This window comes from Lynx canadensis, chromosome E1, assembly GCF_007474595.2.
Source record: "Lynx canadensis isolate LIC74 chromosome E1, mLynCan4.pri.v2, whole genome shotgun sequence".
Taxonomy (NCBI): domain Eukaryota; kingdom Metazoa; phylum Chordata; class Mammalia; order Carnivora; family Felidae; genus Lynx; species Lynx canadensis.
The window spans coordinates 15,378,980-15,402,932 of NC_044316.2; the positions used below are offsets into that span (position 1 = coordinate 15,378,980).

Below are 23,953 nucleotides of genomic sequence, written 5' to 3' on the forward strand. Positions count from 1 at the left end.
GGACTCTCATTGTAGGCCTCTGTATTGACTCTGCTGTGATATGTTGTGTGGCTGAAAAATATGATGAAAATGCAGCTTCACACAGATAAGTAGTTAGAAAAGACAGAAATATTTTGGGGCACCTGGGTGGCTCAGTCAGTTAAGCGTCAGGTCATGATCTTGCAGTTCGTGGGTTCGAGCCCCGAGTTGGGCTCTGTTCAGAGCTTGGCACTTTTTTTGGATTCTGTGTCTCCCTTTCTCTCTGCCCCTTGCCCGCTCACACTCTGTCTCCCTCAAAAATAAATAAACATTAAAAAAATGTTTTAAGAAGAAAAGTGGGGCGCCTTTGGTTAAGCGCTCAGTTGGTTAAGCGTCCGACTTTGGCTCAGGTCATGATCTTGCGGCTTGCGAGCTCCAGCCCCATGTCGGGTTCTGTGCTGACAGCTCGGAGCCTGGAGCCTGCTTCAGATTCTGTGTCTCCCTCTCTCTGCCCCTTCCCCAGCTCACACACTCTCTCTCTCTCTCAAAAATAAATAAACAATAAAAAAATTTTAAAAATGGGAATGCAAGCTGGTGCAGCCACTCTGGAAAACAGTATGGAGGTTCCTTAAAAAACTAAAAATAGAACTACCCTAAGACCCAGCAATTGCACTACTAGGCATTTATCCAAGGGATATAGGTGTGCTGTTTCGAAGGGACACATGCCCCTCCCCACGTTTATAGCAGCGCTATCAACAATAGGCAAAGTACAGAAAGAGCCCAAATGTCCGTCGATGGATGGATGGATAAAGAAAAAGTGGTATATATATACAATGGAGTTGTTACTCGACAATCAAAAAGAATGAAATCTTGCCATTTGCAACTATGTGGATGGAACTGGAGGGTATTACGCTAAGTGAAATTAGTCAGAGAAAGATAAAAATCCAATGACTTCACTCATATGAGGACTCTAAGAGACAAAACAGATGAACATAAGGGAAGGGAAACAAAAATAATATAGAAATAGAGAAGGGGACAAAGCATAAGAGACTCTTAAATACGGAGAACAAACTGAGGGTCGCTGGAGGGGTTGTGGGGGGGGGATGGGCTAAATGGGGAAGGGGCATTAAGGAATCTACTGAAATCATTGCTTCACTATATACTAATTTGGATGTAAATTTAAAAAAATAAAAAATAAATAAATAAAATCTGAATAGAAGGCAAAAAAAAAAAACTGAAAAGAAAAGAAAGAAATATTTTAACACCTTTTCCCTGGGCTTGTTGATAATCCTCCTTGAAAGTACATCAAAACTCAAAAAGCGGTAGATTCTTAAAGATTAGTTGCAATGTAGAATCTAAAACCTTATTAATGAACTTATCATACCAGGCCACCTTGAAAGCCACTGGGTCAGCTGGGCTCTCGCCTGGGATGCAGAAAGCCAGAGAGAGCATTGCTCTTATATTAACGGTGAGAAAAAAATACACAAACCAAAAAAATCACAACTTTCCTTGAATCCATCAGAGAGCTCGGGACAAGCAAGGACCATCTCACACGTGGCCGAGCTGTTCAAGCAGACGGGAAGGAATCCGCTAAAATTTCTAACAAATGACTGACGGCCAAGTGCAGGGCTAGCGCGACAGTACAGAACCTCTGGGAGCTGCCTGCACAGAACGGTTCGCACCCGCTCTGCGGCTCTTTCTGGAGATCTTGGCTGCGTGCTCGTTAGAAAAGGTGCAGAGTGGGAAACCGGAGAGAGCCTCCTCCTGGAGCAGAGTCGTGGACTCTGAGCAGGCACCGCAGGAAGGGCGTGAGGCCCTGAGAACCACTGCTCGAACACACCTCTCAAGAGCCTGAAACCCCTGGGGGAGGGGCAGCCCTGGCAAAAGTCTGATGCAGGTCGTAAGGCCAGGACAAGAGAACAGAGCCTTTCACCACCCCCGATGGAACAGCAGGTATTCTGGGCCACAGGTAAGCTGTGCTGCAATTTTCATTCACAGACAACGGCTCACCGAGGGACAGTAGGGAGGCTTGCAGAGCCTTTGAAGTGGCCCTGAAGCAGGACTTTAGGAATGAAAAGGAGTGGAGGTGATGGAAAAGTCACAGGAACTTGACAAGTGCCTGGATGCACGGAATTGGGATATTCCAGGGGGTTATGTCATATCATCAGCAGCAGCACCATCTCGGCCATTTGCTGAGCACCACAGAGCCCCGCCACCCTGAAGCAGTTATCACTGTCTCTATACCACAGACAAGAACCCTCCGCTCAGAGAAGTTAAGAAACTTGTCCAAGGTCACACCCAGGGGCGGAGCCAAAATTTAAATTCAAAGCTCAGGTGTTTTCATTTGACCAGGATGCCATCCAATGTTATATCAGTGACAATGTCCAATTACCCCAATCCTTAGTGAATTCAAATAAAATGCGCCCTTTTTTAGTTCTTCACTCTCCACAGAGGAGAGCGAGGACAGCTATTTGACTTCCTTACAGCTTGTCTTAAAATCAGAGATCATAGAAGGCAAGTGGCCAGGGTTCCAATATGTAGCAAACAAATCACTCTGTCGAAAAGTGCTGGTAAGGCTCACGTGCCATTAAAGGGTTGAGGCATGGTGATCAGACTGAACCGTCACTACAAGTCCTTGCCTCAACTACAGTCAGCAGTGCTTGACAAGTAGGCAAAACTGAACACTTATTCAGATTCGACTTGTCAAATAAAGGCAAGCCAACCTTTGCACCAGATGTAAGAAATGCTGCCTGGAGAACGGTGGAGAGCCTCGATCAAAACCAGAGGCACCACTCGCCTACGGAAGGCTGCCGGAGAGGCGCAAAGCCCCGAGATCCCTCACAACCTGACTCCACTGCCCCAGTGGGTGGTCACAGGGCTTCCGGCACTCCCAGGTCCTTCTCAGGTCTCAGCAATTTCTGAAGTTTAGTGTTGTCTGTAGACATTTTGAAAATGTCATTCCAAAAAAAACTAAAAAAAAAAAAAAAAAAAAAAAAAAAAAAATGCCTAACCATTCTCGGTCACTAATGGACAAATTCGAGCATATGCTTTAAAAGCTCAATTGCTGGGGTGCCTGGGTGGCTCAGCCAGTTGAGTGTCCAACTTCGGCTTAGGTCATGATCTAGGGTTCGTGGTTTCAAGCCCCGCATCGGACTCTGTGCTGACAGCTCAGAGCCTGGAGCCTGCTTCTGATGCTGTGTCTCCCTCTCTCTCTGTCCCTCCCCTGCTCATGCTCTGTCTCTCTCCAAAAATAAATAAACATTAAAAATTTTTAAAAAGAAAAAAAAGCTCAATTGCTTTAGATTTAGTATGCTTCAGCAGGAGGAAGCAAGCGACAGTGCCCCCCTCCCCTTTCTTTTCAAACTATTTATAGCCCCTTTAATACTAATGCCATTTATTTTCTTCCATCAATGGGCTTCATTTTCCTCTCAAAGAGAGGATAAGAGAGGATAAATTTGAAGTGATTGAGGGGACAAATTCAAACCATCTCCCTAGAGAGCTGACAAATACAAATTCATAATCCCACAAAATGAAGATCAATGTTATGCTATAAACTCCCGCCATCTACCTAGTTCAGGGTCTTGGGGAGCACAGCTATTTTTGTTCTAACGCCTGAATTAGACGATAGCCTAATTTTGAGGATGAAAAGCAAAGAACAGTTCTTCCTTGGAAGGCAACATGCTTTACTGATTTAGTTAATAAATCTATACGATGTCTCCATGAAAAGAGAGAAGGCAAGTATGATTAGCCCCCATTATCTGAGGAAAATGGAGACACGGAAAATTTAAGAAACATGGCCCTGGACAGATACCAAGGACAGGAAGAAATTCTTTGTTTTCTGGGCCTGGCACTTTGTACCAAAATGAGGATAAGGAAGAGAAGAGAAAGTGTCTAATAGCATGCCACGTGGCTATGAACCCATCCTGTTCAACCTTTTCGTCTACAACGTGAGCCAAGACATAGAATTTGTCTGGCAAATGTGCTAATGATAAAAAGGGGAAGTCATCAAGATTCCAAAAGGTCTCAACTGGCTGGGGCAATCAAGCAAAACTAGCAAGATGAAATGGGGGGGACAACATAAAGTTCAGCACTTGATTTCAAAAGAATTTCTTAAACAAACAGAGGAAAGTTGAAAAGTAGTTCATATGAAAAAAGCCCTGGGGCAGATGTTGCGAACTGTTGGCGCAGATGTGTTTTGTTTGGCCTTTGCAGTATTTGTGAAAAACACTAAGCCAACACTGAAAAATGTGGAGAGTCGCACAAAAATCCGGATTTCCGGCTTCTCTTGAAAACCTGATAGGTCTGGCATCTCCAGGTGTGCATTCAGACATGACAACAATTGGTTAGAACGGAGATGTGGCTGTCCCCTTTAGATAGGGCATTTACTCGCCCGGTGGATACACATGGATGCACAGTGGCCTGCTGAACCCATTTAGGTTACTTTTCTAGCGCTGTGAGCATCTGTCTGAAACTCCTGACCTGGGGATTTCAGACAACCGCCAACTCCGTAGAAGCCAACAACATGACATGGCCCAAAATTTCACCCAAAAATCCAAGGTAATGAATGAATGGGAGAACAGGGTCTAAACCAGTGGTCCTTAACTTTTGAAGAGTCACAGACTCCTTAAGAGAATTTTGAAAAATCAATGAATTTGTTCTTCAGAAATAAGTCTATCAATACAAAAATGAATAATTTCAGGAAGTTGACAGTCCCTGAGCCCCCAGTTTCCCTGTTAACAACCCCAGTTTAGAACAAGGAGGTAAACTGTCCCACTGTGTGCCCACACAGTATGTGTCCTCTTGGCCAGGAACCATGTTTTAAGAATGATGCTGACAGGGGTGCCTGGGTGGCTCAGTTGGTTAAGCGTCTGACTTCAGCTCAGGTCGTGATCTCACAGCTTGTGAGTTCGAGTCTCACGTGGGGCTCCATGCTGACAGGATTCATTCTCTCTCTCTCTCTCTCTCTCTCTCAAAAAAAAAAAAAAAAAAATGATGCTCACAAACTGTAAGGTAACCAGGATGATAAAGGATCAGATTATAAAGCTGAAGAAACTAAGAATGGTTAGCCTAGAAAAAGGAACAGTAAGAAAGGAACATAATATCCATTTAAAATTTCAGAAACTATAATAAGGAAAAGGGATTACACACCGGTCCAGCTGGCAGAACTCAGCAACGAGAAGTCACAATGAGGTCTATTTTACTATTTCAGTGCAGTCTAAGAAGGAAAGAAGTTTCTTACAATTAAAGCTGTTGGATACTGGAAAAGACCGAGCCTCTCCTGTGGAACAACAAAGGAGCGAGTTGTCCATCATCGTGAGTGTCCAAGCAGAGGCAGAAGGACACTGAAATGTCAGAGATGCCATAGAAAGGATTCCTGAACTGGGAGGAAGGTTGTACTGCAGATACTTGAAGCTTCTTAAAAACCGAACGTTGGTGAGCTGAGCTGGAGATGGCAATAACAATTTCTTCCCCTCCCGAACCTTAGTCTTGCTCTGATGCAACAGTAACACTGTAGCCAAGCTCCTCCACTCAAGAAGACAGAAGCCCAGTGGCTGACCCTCTCGGTGCTTCTCAGTGAACTTACTGGGAACTGGTCAACGTTTGGCCACTCTCGAAATGTCACATGCCAGCTTTCTCTTTTTCTAACCCACTCCTCTATTCACCTCTTTTCCCCCCTCAGCCAAGCTGTCTGTTTTAATTCTTGGGAAGCTGCGTAAGGCTCGTAGCATATCAGATCCTGTATTAGTGGAATTGACTCATCTTATCCACAAAGTTTGAAACATGTGGGCATTTAATTAAAGCTTTGGCCTGATGATTTCAGCAGAAGAAAATGGGGAGAATTCTGTGCTGTATTAACTCTGTATGAGCATCACAGTCTGGTTAGAAGAGGTCACAGACTAAACCAGTTCGTCTGCCACGTAGGACGTGGTCAACGATCCAAAGTTCTCCAAAATGTGTAGCAGAATGCTAACTGGGCAGCTGGTTCCGAATTCTCAAAAAACTACAGGAAGTGCCTTCCTGTGTCTTCAATTTCTAAATCACTGCCTCCCCCAAAATAATTTTATAGTTAGAAACACTGCTTTTCAAAAACGTTTGCTAAAAAAAGTCTTTCAAGACACCACGAATGGGAAATAAACATTCCCTCTCATTTACAGATTAAAAAGCACCCTGGTTCTGGTTGGACACAATCAAGGTGAAAGTTATAAAATGAAAATTTCCTTCTGCCCGTAATATTGCTCTCCTCCCAAGTGTTCCTCAGAAGCTTAGGAAACAAGTTCTGAAAGCAAACTTTTACTCTGTTCCAGGGAAGAGGGGAATCTTGGGCCTCTCGACCTATAAAACTCAGTATTTTGGAACATCCATAATTCTCCCAAGTCTGTGCCAGGCAAATGGAGTCTCTCTTCAGCAAACCACCAGCCAGCCAGGGCTGGATAGCAAGGCTTTACCCACAGGGGCTGACAAGAATGGGACTCAAAAGCTCCCTGGAAAAAAAAAGTCTCTATTCGAGCTTGCATTACAAACTGTTGGAAAAGATAGATGGAGGGGATGACAGGAAAAGCAATTATTTCTTCTGGGCTTCCTCTCTGTCTGGATTCTAAGGAGACGAACACAAAATTCCACCACAGATTGAAATGCTATCTAAACATTCTTGAAAATGTGGTCTTGCTCTCTGAAACCGGACCTGGCCCTGCTGCATCAACCTGTCACCTACGAACACGTGAAGGTGGCGAAGGCCGACATTCCCGCGGGCGGTCTAATTTGGGGCCCGACCTGTCACTACTGCTAGTTTGTGACCGCAGGTCAGATCATAAATAACTAACTGCAAGATACACCTCTACATGGCATGACCCAACAAAAAGTCTTGATGCGTCCTTCCCGTTAGGTTCACATTCTTGGAATTTTAAACACCTGACCCTCTCGTTAAGTATTTCAGTGAGCCGTTCAAAGTGCAGGTTGAAATCACACTAGAAAGGTGTGTCATTATTTCAAAGAGTAGTCATTCGAGACTGGGCACACACAAATCATGCTGTAAACAACTTTATAGGGACACACACTGATCAAAATGTTTCATGGTAAAGGGCTTTTGTTTATTTACAATAAATAGTCTCACATAGACCAAATGTTCAATACCGTTGAATAAAACGTTACTGCACGTGAACTGTGTTGAGAGAAATACAAGGATGGGGAGGATTTAGTTCTTGCCTCAAGGAGCTTATAAACTAGTCGAGGGGGCAAGATTTGTTCGCTAGTAAGTCAAAGGAGAGTACACGCACAGACCTGGGAGTCTGTGGGCAGAAATGATATACATGTAGCTAAGGGGTATCGAGATGAATCTGCTCATGAGAAGTGTGGACCAGATGAGTTCCAAGTCCCTTCTAGGTCTAAAACTCTAATTCCTGTATATCCAGATGAGCTAAACAGAAAATTTCATGGAGGAAGCAGTGTTTGAGCTGGGTCTTAGGTAGATTTTGAAATGAAGTTACTGGAAGAAAAAGAGGAGAGGGAGCATTTCAGACAAAACAAAGTAAAACGCATGGGTTCAGAAAGCACGGTGCTTGCGGAGCACTAAGCCTTCTGTTTGGATGGATCTCGGCAGGACACAAAACTGGAAAGGCAGATTGAGGCCTTGAATGCCAAACAGAGGAACTTGGATTCAATCTGGTAGACAGAGGCCACTGAGGTTTCTGAAGAGATAGATGACAAGACCAGACATATAGAAGGAAAGGTAAAGGGCAGAAGGAGGCTGGAGTATTTGCAGGCTACGTTGTTACTCTTTATTACCTCTAAGGGCCCCATGTACACAGGCCTCACCTGCCAAAGAAGCCATGTTTCATAGGAGAAACCTAAATAGACAAAAACAAAGCAATAAGGGCTAAGAATGATGCAGGGACTAGGAAATCGGATCAGTCTTAGGAAACTAACAGGTCTATATACAAATACTGCTGCTGATGACAACAAGGAAGGAAGGAGATACTTACAAATAGGCCAATGGAAGATGGTTATTAGGAAGAAAAGTTAGTCATAAAACGTAGGGGAAATCGAGACATGGATAAAACTAAAAACGTAAAAGAGACACATAATACCTATAAGCTACTAGCAGAAGAAGCAGGAATAAGAGAGAGCAGGACATTTATACATAGGATGACACCTCCCATCCCCCCAAAATTCGGGTAGCATAATGCATATTTTAAGAAAATAGCTGCACTAAAAAATGTCAAAGAGGACAAATAACAGAACTGAAACTATCACAGAGGCACACACTGACCTAAGGAGTTAGTATCGAAAAGGGAACAGCAGAAACTGCACATAAGACCAGAAAAGGCATGCTCAGCCTCTCTGTTATGACAGCAATTTCTGAAATAAGATGCCTAAACAGAAGAGAATCCAAATGAAAAGGAAAATGGTTAATAGCTAACAGCTGGCCCCTCAGTCGTGGAAGCATGCCTCCTCCCCAAACACCCCTTTCCCCCTTCATTCCCTTCCAACAGCCCTCCTTAGCTAGATCCAAAAAGAACTATACAACTATGACATGAATCCATGTCTGACACTGTGGAGAGAGACAAGGAGACTTCAGTTTTCTCACTTAAGCCTACATGGCACTGGCCCGGGTGAGCTGTGCTCCCATATGCTCCTGGTTCAAGGGACGCCGACTGAGAGCTCACTGCTGGTTTAGGCAGCCCACCTCTGATAGTAGTGACACAAGTCATGCCCACTTCCTGCCGCATGGGGGACAGATCAGAAAGAAAGTGCTCTCCACAAGCATTCTGGTCACTTGGTCATTGGGTGGTGAAGAAATCAGGAGGATATGATTAATATGGAGGAATAAGTTACTTACTTGCCTGCCATCCTGCCCCACGTTCGTCTGACCTCTTACAACAGTTCGAATATTGTCATCCAGTCTCCTAGTGAAAAAGTTCAGGGATACAAATCATTAAAACAGTCTCTACTCTAGGGTGACCAAAAGAAAAACAGCTGGTAACTTATCCATCAACTCCCACAGGGGGCGCCTCCTTATCCAGAGAACCACACAAATTTGAATGATGGAAGACTGAGGCCTCGGACCCCAGCTAAGGCAGCAATGGCAGTGTAAGAAGCCGAGCCCAGCAGAGACTGATCAGTAGTTTCTGCCTTTTAAGAAGCCTATTCTTGCTTATTATTCAGAGCTGTCTGAAAGCACCAACATAACTTAGTATTTTTCAATGGAGAAAACCAGGAATGGCGGTGTTGCCGAAACTCTACGGGAACAAGTCAGAGAATTCAAACTGCCCCCCACAGAATCCCCGGGCACATCCTTAGAAACCTTAAAGGGCTAAGGAGCCGGGGTGCTATATGGGATCGGCGCTTCATCCTCTGGGCCCTGACTGCGATCCGTGTAGGAGGTGGATCTGTGGACTCCAGTTCCAACACAGGCCATTTGGTGGCACCTCAACCAGAGACATTCATACCGGTTTAATTCCACTTTCCGTTCAGAGAATGTTTCAAAGGTATGTCGTCATGCAGTGATTTCTGGACCATTTTTCCCGTGCAAATCCTGGCCAACTCAGTAGTCTCTGCTAGAACTGTTAGAGCCGAAGCCCACCAAAGCCGAAGCAAGAGGCGTCTTTGCACATCCTAAGGCACCCGACTGAACAACACACTCATGGCAAAGGTCTTCACTGAAAGGCCCGAAGGTCGTAAGGGAAAAGGGAAATCATCTCCTGGATTCAAAGTGAGGCTTCTCTTCATCAAAAGTCAAACAAAACAAAACAAATGCAAAAAACGATATTTGAAGTACTGATATCAACCACGTGTCATGTGCCATGTGTCACAGCTGGAAATCCAGACATGGATAAACCAGAACCAGGCTACTGGGCAGGAAGGACTCCTGACGTCTAACTCTGGCAAGCACATCACAGATTAATCCCAATATTTAACCTTCGGTCACCACAAACGCCAATGAGCACATCTGACCATATTGATAGCTGGTATGTGGCCCAGGGATTCATATATAAACCCATCCTCATATCTAAGACTCGGAGGTACAAAAAAAGGTCAATCTGCTAAGGAAATAAAACCAATAAAAATAGAGAAAAAAATGCTTTTACCCCCTTTTGTAACCAACCATTTTGAATAGCCTGTTAAAGCTTCCTTCCCTTTTTAGAAATAATTTGAAGACTGACCAAAAAAATCCGATTCTTTGCCACAAGGTTCATATGGAAATCCAGTTAAGGGATTTTTTTTTTTTTAAGTTGTCATAAACAGCAAACTTGAGATTTCAGGGTTCTAACAGATAAGTGTGATCTAGAATATGATTAAAATCAACAGCATACTTTTCATCAACGATTAATAATCATATGGTGTCACTTACCTTATTTTCAGTCTAATTTTGTTCACGACTTCATCAATGTTTGCCAGAGACTACAAAAAGAAGGAAAAGTGCCAGCTATTACTTCACTTTCTAGAATTTCCCCTTTACAGGGAAATAATGAGCTATCGAGGCTATTTATGACATCTCAAAAAAATTAATCATAGTGTGATACAATTTTAACTTTAAAAAAAAAAAAAAGAGTGGGTGGTTCACTGGGATGGAGCGCCTGGGTGGTTCAGTGGATGGAGCATCCAACTCTTGATTTCGGCTCAGGTCATGATCTTGCCATTTGTGGGATCGAGTCTCGTGTCCCCTGCTTGTGATTCTCTCTCTCCCTCTCTCTCTGCCTCTCCCCCACTTGCACTCTCTCCCAAAATAAATAAATAAAGTTAAAAAAAAAAAAAAGAGCATAGCAGTTGTTGGCAACTACTGCAAATTCCAGCCTGGTATCTATTTTTAGTAAATAAAGTTGTATTGGAACACAGTCATGCCCATTCATTTACATATTATCCACAGCTGCTTCTGAGCCACAAACGCAGAGGTGAACAGTTGCAACAGAGACAGAATGGTCCACAATGCCTAAAATATTTCCTATCCAGCCCTTTACAGAAAGTTTGCTGACCCCTGGCATATAGGATTGTGACAAGTTCATATAACAAAATACACCAACTAAAATGAAAGATTACAACCCACAACAAGAGGAATAAATCTTACTAACATAATGTTGCACCAAAAAAGCCAGACACAAGGACATATGTCGTATGACTCCTTTTATATCGTCCAAAAATGAGTGAGGCTATTCTTTCATGTCAGGAGCCAGGATGGTGGCTATCTTTGGAGGAGGTAGTTACTGTGAGAAGGCAAGAGGGGTCCATCTAAAGACGCTGCACGAATGTCTTATTCTCTAAATGGTGGTTACCTGGCTGTATTCATTTTGTGAAAATTCATCAAATTGTACACTTACGACTTGAATACTCCTCTACATCATGTTATATGCTGATAAATAAATAAATCTATTTTTTTAAAAAAAAAATTTTTTTTTTCAACGTTTATTCATTTTTGGGACAGAGAGAGACAGAGCATGAACGGGCGAGGGGCAGAGAGAGAGGGAGACACAGAATCGGAAACAGGCTCCAGGCTCTGAGCCATCAGCCCAGAGCCCGACGCGGGGCTCGAACTCACGGACCGCGAGATCGTGACCTAGCTGAAGTCGGACGCTTAACCGACTGCGCCACCCAGGCGCCCCAAATAAATCTATTTTTTCGAAGTTTGTAGATCCATTAGAAAAAAACATCTGGAAGGAAAAACACTGGTAGCTTTGGAATCTATACTGGTAGCTGTGATCTATGAAATCAGTAGCAGTAATTTCAATCTGAGAAGGGATTCTAAATTTTTCTTCTTTTTACCTGTAAGTATTTTCTAACTGCTCTATATTGGCTACACGTTGCTATTGTAATTATAATACAGTTATTTCGAGTTTTAGGACAATGACACACAAGTGGACGATTTCCAACCTTAGCCAGCAGAAAATGCAAGGAAATGGTGCCCCCTAGTGGAATAGAGATTGTACAATTTTATAACACCATTTTAACTCAAGTTTTCAAAAAACAATTTTTTAAGTCCTCTTTCCTTTTACCTCAGAAGGAAGCAAAGGTGATGCAGGAACTGTGCTTACTAATTATTACCAACAACCTCTGCTGGCAGGAGAAGGCCAGGAGCCTGCCAAGAGCAGGCCTGGTAAAAGAACCAGGTCACAAGTGAGATGTCAGACCAGTCCATTTACATCTTTGTTTACTGTTCTGACAAAGCCACTGGTTACTGAGAATTTTCAGAAATCCAGACTAAGGTGAAAATGAATGTCAGAAAACAGAAGTGATTTTAGTAACTATTTTAATTGAGGAAGCTGTCAAGTTACCCCAGAACCGGACTGGGTATAAACCACCAGTGTATTAACAGGAGCTGAGTTTGTTGGAGGACCTACATTGGGCACAGTGCTGCCACTACGAACATGCTCTATGTATAGAGGGCAATCTGTTTAGCCTGAGTGTATACTTCTTCATGTGTAAACTGGGCATAACCTCTTCCTTAAAAAAAAAAAAAAAAAAAAAAAATGGTGGGGGGAGTATTTTAAAAAAACTACTTAAAAAATGTTAACATCTAGGGCGCCTGGGTGGCTCAGTCGGTTGAGTGTCTGACTTCGGCTCAAGTCATGATCTCACAGCTTGTGGGTTCGAGCCCTGTGTTGGGCTCTATGCTGACAGCTCGGAGCCTGGGGCCTGCTTTGGATTCTGTGTGTCTCTCTCTCTTCTCCTCCCCTGCTCACACTCTGTCTCTCTCTCTCTCTCAAAAATAAATAATACAACATTTTAAAAAATTTAATTAAAAAAATGTTAACATCTGAAGAATCTGGGTGAAAGGTAGCCATAAATTCATTGTACCAATGGATAACTATACCAAAATTTAAAAATTATAGTTTATTTGAAATCGGTAAAACAAAAACAAACAAAAAAGAAATTGGTAAAACATGTACATAACCAAAAAGCCAAACAGTACAAGAGGATAAATTCGTGAAAAGCTAGGCTTCTTCTCTCCCTGTCCTGCCCGTCTGCCCCAGTTCTCCTCCTGAGAGGCAATGGCTCCGAGCTGGCTTCTTCTGTACTGTCCCAGAAACGGTCTATGTATTTAAATTTAAAGCATGTCCATAACTTACATCCCTTTCTTTATACAATGCACATTGTCCTGCATCGTACTTTTTTCACTTAACAATATGACTTGGAGGTTATTCCACAACAGTAAATATTGATTTGGGGTGCTACATACACTAACCAATGATTAAATTTAACTCCTTAAACATGAAGGTCTTGCTTAAACTATCACAATTTTTCTAAGAAGAGTAATTCAAAATATTTATGCCTTCGGATGTTCAACTGCATTTAAAAGAGCAATAACATGGGAATGGCCTAAATGGCCACCGTAGAAAAGTTAAAATAAATCAAGCCAAATTGATGCGGTGGACTTTTACACTACTGGAGATGCAGGGCAGGAAGGCTCCAAAACAACTAAGATCGTTTATGATAACATGCTAATAAGAGGAAAACACTAAAATGCAACTATTTAAAGACCAGAAAGAAATGTTCTAAAATCATCATGCTTGAAAAGATGCTCAACATCACTCATCATCAGGGAAAAAAAATCAAAACCACACTGAGATACCACCTCACACCGGTCAGAGCGGCTAAAATTAACAACTCAGAAAACTACAGGTGCTGGCGAAAATGTGGAGAAACAGGAACCCTCTTACACTGTTGGTGGCAATGCACACTGGTGCAGCCACTCTGGAAAACAGTATGGAGGTTCCTCAAAGAATTAAAAATAGAACTACCCTACAACGCAGCAATAGCACTACTAGGAATTTATCCAAGGGATACAAGAGTGCTGATTCATAGGGGCACATGTATCCCAATGTTTATAGCAGCACTTTCAACAACAGCCAAATTATGGAAAGAGCCTAAATGTCCATCAACTGATGAATGGATAAAGATGTGGTTTATATATACAATGGAATAATACTTGGCAATGAGAAAGAATGAAATCTGGCCATCTGCAGCAACGTGGATGGAACTGGAGGGTATTATGCTCAGTGAGAAGACAGACACCATGTTTTCACTCGTATCTTGAGAAACTTAACAGAAGTCCATGGGGGAGGGGATTGTTACAAACAGAGAGGGAGGGAGGCAAACCACAAGAGACTCTTAAAAACAGAGAACAAACTGAGGGTTGATGGGGGTAGTGGGGGGAAGAGGGGAAAATGGGTGATTGGGCACTGAGAAGGGCACTTGTTGGGATGAGCACTGGGTGTTGTATGTAAGCAATGAACCACGGCAGTCTACCCCAAGAACCAAGAGCACACTTGACACACTGTGTTACCCAATTTGACAATAAGTTACATTGAAAAAAAATTTTTAATGTTTAAAAATATAAAATGATCATGTTTGACCACATGCTACCTAGACGGATTGGTGACCACGTTCCCTTCATCTTCCAGATTTTCTGCTGATTCCCCAGCAGGGAAAGGGTGCTAACGTTTAATGTGGATTCATTATGCAATACTCTTCTAGATGTTCTACAGAAATGATATCCCTTAATCTTCTCAACCACACTAGGCATGCTATTTTCTATTCGGGGGGGGGGGGGCGCGGGAGATTAGGCTCTGAAAGGATGGATGTTTTGTCCAAGGCTGTGTATATAACATTCAGCACGGCTGGACTTGGTTGGGGTCAATCTTGACTCTTGGGTTTCTGCTCTTTCTTACTCTACCATGCTCTTTTTTTTTCTTTTTTTAATGTTTATTTATTTTTGAGAAAGTGAGAGAATGAGAGAAAGAGAGAGAGAGAGGAAGAGAGACAACCCTAGGCAAACACTGCCCTATCAGCGCAGAGCCCGATGCAGGGCTCGAACCCACAAACCATGAGATCATGACCTGAGCCGAAATCAAGAGTCGGCCACTTAACCAGTTGAGACACCCAGGCACCCCTAACCATGCTACCTCTAAAGTTAGATCCTCAACCTAACTTTTAGGCATCCCACATATCCAAGGGATGTGGCACACTCCTTGCTAGGTTAGTAATCCTCACAGGGTGGAGGGACTCCCCTGGTGTTGGGGAAATGCCCCAAAGGAATCCAGATTGGTGACCCTGGGTGGAGGTGATACATCTGCTCTTTGAGAATCACCCATCTAGTTTAGTTATAAGGTGGTTGTACAGTTTTATGACTTAAAAATATTTTAATGATGGAAAAGTATTTCCTAATAGCAATTCTTGCTAATTACAGAAAATACAGAACTTCCCACTGCACTTCCATCAGAAAATAATCACCATTAGCGTTTTGGTATATTTCTACTGTTCTTTCTAAGCAAATATGTGGCTTTAAAAAATTAAACTGGAGGGGCGCCTGGGTGGCGCAGTCGGTTAAGCGTCCGACTTCAGCCAGGTCACGATCTTGCGGTGCGTGAGTTCGAGCCCCGCGTCGGGCTCTGGGCTGATGGCTCAGAGCCTGGAGCCTGTTTCCGATTCTGTGTCTCCCTCTCTCTCTGCCCCTCCCCCATTCATGCTCTGTCTCTCTCTGTCCCAAAAATAAATAAACGTTGAAAAAAAAAAATTAAAAAAAAAAAAAAATTAAACTGGCATGAGAAACAATTTGGCATCTTACTGTTTTCACTTAACAACACAGATCCAGACCATTGGGGGGGGGGGGTTCATTCAAAATTCTTTAGAAAAAAATCTTTAGAAACAGCTCCACGTGACTCTTCTGTCAAAGTTATTAATTGTATCAGTTTTATATTTATTTTTATAGATTTTACCTAGATTCCCCTAGTCAAACCTTTAATGAAAACATGGCAAATGATTATCTTCAGTTTTCTACTAGGAGACTAGAAAAATTTTCCAGATCTTTGTTACCAAACCTGGCTACTCTTCAGAACTACCCCTAAGAGCCCTATAAATACAGCAAGCTGAGCTCCTGCCACATGGACCTAGTGAGTTAGAACTGCCTGGGGATGTCCTGCCTCCAGGCACAAACCTCCAGGCAACCACTGACACGCAAGCTGCTCCTACTCAACAGACACCGCATACACATCCTCCTCCTTAGAGTGACCCTAAACTCATTCTTGATACACTGACATCTACTTCAAATTTTTTAAAGTTTTTTTTCATGTTTATTTTAGAGAGAGAGAGACAGAGAGAGAGGGAGACAGAGAGACAGAGCACGAATGGAGGAGGGACAGAGAGAGAGGGAGACACAGAATTCAAAGCAGGCTCCAGGCTCCAAGAGGTCAGCACAGAGCCTGACATGGGGCTTGAACTCACCAACCGTGAGATCAGGACCTGAGCTGAAAATGGACGCTTAACTGACTGAGCCACCCAGGCGCCCCTAAATATTCTAAACTTGACTCAGAAGTATTTGCTGCAGGTCCATGAGGTGTAGAGATGGGTTTTACCCAAGATTTGGCAACAGGTGAAAGACATTATGATTCATGCCACTATTTTCTATTACGTTGTCATTACAGACCACGGGAATCTGGGCTGGAAAATGAACTGCTAAGTGTAAATCTGGGGTCGGGGAAATAAAAGCAACCTTGTGTCATAAATTTTCTTGCATTGCTAAGAAACTTCACTACACGTTATCGTGTACACGGAGGTACGATTAGACAAGACATATAACTACATCTGTGGAATGACAAATGTCTAGTTGCTACTTTCAGTAGTTTAAAATCAAATACATACAAAAACATATCAGGAAGAAGTGAGAACCTGGTGGTTTCCTATGTAATTTCCACATCTAACAGTTATTTTTGCTTTGATGAGTCAGCATTCTTGATACAGTGGGGCAAATGGTATTTTCACAGCTAAAACTGCTGTCTTTATACAAGTTGTTCCCAAATTTCTACCTCCAGCTAATTCCTAGAATTCCTCTTTCACACTAAACAATGAGCTCTAAAGGCTATCTGTGAAATCTCAAAAAAGACAATCACACAGAATCATACCATTTTCTCCAACTTTATTTAAAAAAATGAATATGTCCATTAGAAATTTTTTTTAATGTTTATTTATTTTTAGAGAGACAGAAGGCAAGTGGGGGAGGAGCAGAGAGAGAGGGAGACAGAATCTGAAGCAGGCTCCAGGCTCCCAGGTGTCAGCACAGAGCCCGACACAGGACTCGAACTCACGGACCATGAGATCATGACCTGAGCCGAAGTCAGATGCTTAACTGACTGAGCCACCCAGGCACCCCAAATATGTTCATTAGAAAAAGCTTAGAAGGGGGAGTCTGGATGGCTCAGTCAGCTGAGCATCCGACTCTTGATTTCAGATCAGGTCATGATCCCAGGGTCACAGGATTGAGCACCCCGTTGGACTCTGCACGGAGTGTGGAGCCTGGTTAAGATTCATATTCTCTCTCTCTCTCTCTCTCTCTCTCTCTCTCTCTCTCTCTCTCCCCCCTCCCTCTGCCCCTCCCCCACTTGTGCCCATGTTCTGTCTCTCAAAAAATAAAAATTAAAAAAAATTTTTTTAATTAAAAAAATAAAAGAAAAAGTTTGGAAGGATATATGCCAAAAATATTAATAATTATGAGAATTATGAGCTCCAGACTCAAATATCCAAATCCACACTTCCACCGGAACGGCCCCCAAATGTTCAAAACTTAGGTTGCCCTTACACCCCACTCCTACTCTATTTACCACTAAAGCCTGCTCTTCCTCCTTATCCCCAAATTAGCTTAAAGGTATCTGGTGTTGACCCACTCCTTCTGCCAGCCTAGAGAGCAAAGTTCAAAATCCTTCATTTGGGTGCGCCTGGGTGGCTCAGTCGGTTAAGCGTCCAAATTTGGCTCAGGTCATGGTCTCGTGGTTCATGGATTCAAGCCCCATGTTGGGCTCTGGGCTGACAGCCTGTCTCAGGCTCCTGCTCCTGCTGTCTCTCCCTTTCAGAAATAAATAAAACATGAAAAAAATTTTTTTAATTAAAAAAAAATCCTTCATTTGGCGTATAACGTGCAGCTGAAATGCCATTTCTTCAGGGAAGTCTTTTTGGGTCCCTGAGACTAAGTGAGGCGGCGTGTGCTCTGCTCCCACAGTACTTGGTGCGCTTCCTTCATGGCAAGGCTGAGCACTTTCTCCCTCTGTGCCTCCTTATTCTCATAACACCACTATTAAATGTTTAGAACGGTATCTGTGTGTTCAGTAAATGTTAACTATTATCACAGTTGTAGCAGAACTTAGGGGTCTTTAGAGAGCAAGCAGCAAATCATAATTATACAAACAGGCTATTGTAGAGCCATAATAATTCGCTTATAATCTGTTAATGGTGTATTTATTACCTGTTAAGGTAGACCAGAAGCTCTGGGTTGGTAAGGACCCCATCTGTCTTGTTCACCAGCTAGGCCCAGATTTCTTAGAAAACTGGGCAGAGGAAGTGTGTTTTGGTGGGTAAAGGAAGGAATTTTAGATTCCATATCCTTTCAACCAGTCTGTGACTTCGGACTCCTAAATGGCTCTGTGGACTTGCTCTCTGAATCCCAGTCTTCACTCGGGCTCTTATCGTCCCCTGTAGGTGATCTGCCAACTGGTCTTCCTGCCTCCAGTTCTGCCTCCCCTGGCTCACCCTCTGCTCTGCTGCCAGATGGAATATTTTAAATGTGAATCTGATCCAGTCATTACCCTGTCAAGAGTCCTTTTTTTTTTTTGAGAAAGAGAAGGTATGTGCAGGGGAGGGGCAGAGAGAGAGAGACAGAAAGAAAGAGAGAGAAAGAGAAAGAGAAAGAGAAAGAGAGAGAGAGAGAGAGAGAGAGAGAGAGAGAATGAGAATCCCAAGCAGGCTCCACACTGTCAGCACAGAGCCCGACACGGGGCTCAATCTCACAAACCATGAGACCATGACCTGAGCTGAAATCAAGAGTCGATGCTTAAATGACCGAGCCCCCTAGGCTATCTAAAGTCTGTAAGTGAACAGCCACTGCCTAGAGTCACTGTCTCCAGCGCAGGGCGTGGACATCCCAAAGGGGTTTGCAATAATGCCCATTAGAGTGTGAAAAGAAAACATTAAAATCTCTATTTTGGGGGGGCTGGATATACTTTATTGACAGTACATGACAAAAACCTCTGTTTTTATTATTTATGTAACAAACACTACTAAAACCTAATTTATTTAAGACAGCTACTAGAGGATGTACCTAATATTTTGAGGATGTGTACAAACCTAAAACTGGGCCCGGTGACAATGAGCTGTGTGGAAAATATTTCCCTGAGAGGTATGCGGGGCCTGCAAGCCTAGAGAACACGGTCCCTTCAGGACCCTTGCTCTGCCAACCCCATCAGCCTTATCTCCTAGGAGGCTCTGTTCCCTGTGCACACTCTGTGTTTCTCATCTCTGAGCCTTTGTCCTGTGCTTAGAATGAACTTCTCTCCCTGTCATCCTAGATTTGCCCATCAGTTGACTCTGCCTAGGGTAGTGTTCCGCCAGACGGCCACAGGCCTGGCTCCTTCATAGGTATCAAGTCTTCGTTTAAAGGGAAGTACCTCACACAGACCTTCCCCGGCCACTTATCTAGAGGAGCCCCCCGCCCCCGCTGCACCTGCTGTTTACCATAGTATCCACGACACTTGAGAATTTCTTGTATATTTATTTGTCGATTTGTTTATTGTCTTCTTCCTCACGCTAGACTCCACAAGACTAGGAACTTGCCTGCCACACCATTTCCCTCCAGTTTCTAAACAGTTCCTGGCATTTAGTAGATACTTCATAAATGTGTGTGACTAAATGAAGGAATGACTCCTTTAAGATTTGGCAGAAGGCCTGCCTCCTCTCTGAGGTTTTGATTTTCTTAGGAAGAACGTTCCTTTGTTCCTCACTAAACCATTCAATACCTCCCCCACAGCATTCATCAGTGTCTCTCCCCCAGCCCCCTGCCCTTGATCATGTACACTTCAAGGGCATGGACCAGGTGTTATTCTTCTTTGTGCCCCCAGCGCCTAGCTTGGTGACCGGTACCTGTCAGGTGCCCACTGAACGTTTGCTGAATTCATAAATGAATTACCAAAAAGAACTCTAGCTGACTTTCTCCCGACTCTGACGCTTCTAATTCTCTACTTCACACCTAAACACCCAAAAAACAACTGTGTAAGAAAAACTCATCTGTATAGTCAAGCCACCCAACACAACAAAATAAAAAACAAAGTCTGAAAATTCGCATCTCAAAATAGGAGTGAGAGTAGCTTTATGACCCCAGGGTTATCCTCCCCACCTCACTCCCACTCTTCCCGATTAGTTTTAAAAATCCTTTCTACCTCCCAATTTACCACAGAAAATGTAGGGGACTCTTACAGACTAAAGATAGCATTTCTTTCTTCTTCTTCTTCTTCTTTTTTTTTTTTTTTTTTTTAAGTAGGCTTCATGCCCAGCACAGAGCCCAATACAGGGCTTGAACTCATGACCCTGAGATCAAGACCTGAGTTGAGATCAAGAGTCAGACACTTAAGTGACTGAGCCACCCAGGCGCCCCATTACAATTTCTAATAATATGCTCACAATACGAAGAATTCCACTCTCACACAACAGTATTTGGTATAAGCTAACCCCCCACCATACCCCAATCGGTTACAATGATTTGAATTTAACTCTCATTTGTTTATCAAGTCTCCTTAGATCATGCAGTATAACACAGCAATCACAACACTTGGGATGAGCCAGAGGCCACTGAAATGAAGGAAACCCTATACTCACTTGCTCTGTTGGAAACAGGGTATTGATATACTCCACGGCATTGAAATCTGCTCGATCTAGAGGATCCTGGCTTGGAAACACCTGTATGAAGACAGGGGATTAAAAAATAACTGTCATCTTTCTGTCTTGTTTAATGTATTCTTTCTTTACTTCCTACTGGATGGTAAATTCTTTGAAAGCAAGAAACATACCTTTTTTCATTTTAAAGGCTTAACACCCAACGACTGCTTGGGAAAATATCTGTTAAAGTGAATCTTTGATTTTCACTAACATCTGTAATTTTAACATCTTGGTGCAACTAACAGAATGTGCAACAGCGGCAAGTTCCACAGATATCAACAAAATTCCACAGACAAGGGAAAATAAATGGGCTTTGTCCACTATCAGATTAAACCAGCTGATGACATGACTGTATTAAGGAAGGCTTGATAAAAGACTTATGCATATGTCTGTGATGGCTTAGTACTAGAATTCACTTTGCACTGAAGCAATTTTTATGCTTCAGACAGTGTCAGGAAATGGAGCTTGCATTCAGGAACTGTCCATCTCTTTAGCAGAAGAAAGAACACTGCCTCTGAAAAATAACTCCCTTCAAAAGCTACAACTTGAATAACATGTAACAAGGTAGATTATGGAAGCAGTGGAGTGATGCCCTGGGTACTGGATTTCACCAGCTCAAGACAGTCATTCTGGGAAGCCAATTTTTTCTTTGTGTGTGTGTGTGTGTGTGTGTGTGTGTGTGTGTGTGTGTTTATATATATGAAATTTATTGACAAATTGGTTTCCATACAACACCCAGTGCTCATCCCAAAAGGTGCCCTCCTCAATACCCATCACCCACCCTCCCCTCCCTCCCACCCCCCATCAACCCTCAGTTTGTTCTCAGTTTTTAACAGTCTCTTATGCTTTGGCTCTCTCCCACTCTAACCTCTCTTTTTTTTTTTTTTTCCTTCCCCTCCCCCATGGGTTCCTGTTAAGTTTCTCAGGATCCACATAAGAGTGAAAAAATATGGAACGCTTCACGAATTTGTGTGTCATCCTTGCGCAGGGGCCATGCTAATCTTCTCTGTATCGTTCCAATTTTAGTATATGTGCTGCCGAAGCGAGCACAAGCCAATTCTTTTCTGATGTCTGCTCATTAGATAAACCTATGCTAGAACCAGTCTTCTTAAGAAACAGCAAAAATACACTCTTCTAAAATTCTTGCCAAACCGTAACTGACTGCGTTGTTTGTTTCTTCTATTAGGGACCATTAGGTCCAAAGAGAAAATGAAATGTATGTCTTTTTCTGTCAGGTGGAGGCGGGTGGGGAGCTGTGGCCTGAACAACAAAACCTTTGCCCAGTGGTCTGGCATCCTTAGGATGTGCCAAGTGTCCTTTGTATGGGGTAATCCAACCACTGGTAGAAAAACACACATCCAAAAATCTATAAATGGGACAATACAAATAAGTTAGTACAGTGGCAGACCTATAATCAGTATTAATGCTCAAAAAAATATTAACTATTAGCAATGGTAGTAGTAATGCTTTATTTCAAAAAACTTCCCAGTGGTCATTAAATATGGCACAACCCTCCTTTTCTTAAATCTCATCCCCTACACCAATTCCTTTAACGGAGATCCTCTCCCTTTATCAGAAGCAAAATCCTGCACAAGGGTCTAAGTCACTATTTCCAATACAATTACTCTTAAAAACCTAGTAAACTTGAAAAGAGAATTTAGTCAACCAAAGAGTTCCGGAAGGGAAGGAAGGCCTCCCGGGAATATTCTTCAACCTAATCCAAATTAATCAACAGCAGAAATTCTCAACCATTTAAGTACGGTAAAGGGTCCTTTTTCAACCTTGTCCCCTCTGCTCTGTGACCCGCTGCAGGTGTTAAAGTTGTTCCCCTTCTCAATTCCTAGTCCCTCACAAAAGGTTAGACTGAGAAGCGGGAGCAGCGGCACACCAGCCTGGTAAATAATCCCCCAAATCTGACGTTGGTATCCACGAACTCCCTTCTTCCAGGTTCATGCTTTCAGGAGGCGCGGTTCCTTTGCCCAAACTCACCAGGACGCCTCATCCTCTAAAGACAATCAAGGCCTAGAAAGGGTCCTCTCCCTCCCCTGGATTCAGCAAACCCTTCCCATCACCACCTCCCCCCCAAACTTGTCCTTTCGCTTCGGCGCCTAGCTCCCACCTCTCCGGCCAAAGACTGCTTCCTCCCCATCCCACCTCGGGTCCCACCCCCAGACTTCCCCACCCTCAGCTCTCCTGCCCCGTCAGGGCACGGAACGCTCACCTGCTCGATGGCGAGCTGCACATCAGGCGTGAGCTGCAGCACGGCTTCCAGCTCCTCCACGAACTCCAGTTCCTCTTCCTCCATCATCCCTCCGCCCAGCTCCCTCCCGACGCTCACCTCAACCCCGAGCAGCACCTCCAGCCGCCCCCCACGCACCAGAACCACAGCCCTCTCTCTGCAGCGCTCAGGCAAACCTCCTTTCCTTCAGCCTGCCGGGCACTTCCGGAAAGCAGGGCACTTCCGGGATCTGGGGCACTCTGGGATAGTGGAGGACTGACCTCTGCGACTGCGGAGGAGGCATTCCTGTCACGTCCCCGGAGTCTCCCCGGGCAGTCCAGTGGTCCCGCAACCCCTGCCTGTCCTCAGCTCTCCTTAAGATGGTGAGGGCGCCCCCCCCCCCAACGGAGGCCCCGGTGTTGGGGAGGTCCTGGCCGCCTCCCCACCCCCCGGCAGGACCCCCAGTGAGGGTGAGCCCCGACTGCGTCGCGACCGACCGACAGCAACCCTCGCAGGCCGCGAAGCCGGCGATCCTACCGCTCCCAGGGCCCCCTTGGTCAGTGGCAGTAGGTGTCCCCCTGCCACCGGGGGAGAAATGACCCCAGCTGGTAAGTGGCGATGTTGCCAAGGACAATTTGTCGGAGGGACAGCGTCCACTTGACAGAGTTAAGTTCCCCGTGTGCCAAGCCTCTAGGCAGTTTTCTGGGGGTGTCTGCAGCCTCTCCCTAGTGGAGGAAGGGGGAAGAGCCAAATTAGCGCTCCGCCGCTGGGGAAATGTTTACTTTCCGAGACTCCGAATATCTGGAGTCTAAGTCCCATTCCACGACTGATAAGCTGTGGGTTCTTGGGCAAATTACTGCATCTGCCCCTTCCCCTGCAAGGATGTGGTGAGCGTTAAATATAAAAAGCGCTATGCAAATTTAAGCTAGTAATACAGGTAATATTAGGGTGTCTAGTCCTCATGCACCACGATGGGAAGAGAGGCCAGATCTTCCTGTGGAACTGCTTTTTCTCCAGACGCTTAAAACAATGAGACAATTGTAGCCAACCAGAGGAGTTGTTTTACCAGTTAAACATTGGGCATTTACAAAA

The 23,953-nt window shown here is 43.9% G+C and overlaps 1 protein-coding gene and 1 non-coding gene across 2 annotated transcripts in view; both read right to left on the bottom strand.

The window, feature by feature from the left end:
- Window positions 1–23,096, bottom strand: part of VPS53 (VPS53 subunit of GARP complex) — a 138,575-nt gene extending 115,479 nt beyond the window's left edge. The window contains exons 1-4 of the mRNA XM_030296881.1: window positions 22,865–23,096; window positions 20,584–20,664; window positions 10,307–10,356; window positions 8,795–8,861 (exon numbers count right to left, since the gene is read on the bottom strand). Coding sequence (XP_030152741.1) covers window positions 8,795–8,861; window positions 10,307–10,356; window positions 20,584–20,664; window positions 22,865–22,951 — 285 coding nt within the window. The 5' untranslated portion in view covers window positions 22,952–23,096. The remainder of the gene's footprint in view (window positions 1–8,794; window positions 8,862–10,306; window positions 10,357–20,583; window positions 20,665–22,864) is intronic.
- On the bottom strand, window positions 21,587–21,693 carry LOC115501947. The gene has a single exon (XR_003964988.1). It is a non-coding gene; the product is annotated as a U6 spliceosomal RNA (small nuclear RNA).
- Window positions 23,097–23,953: the final 857 nt, after the last annotated feature.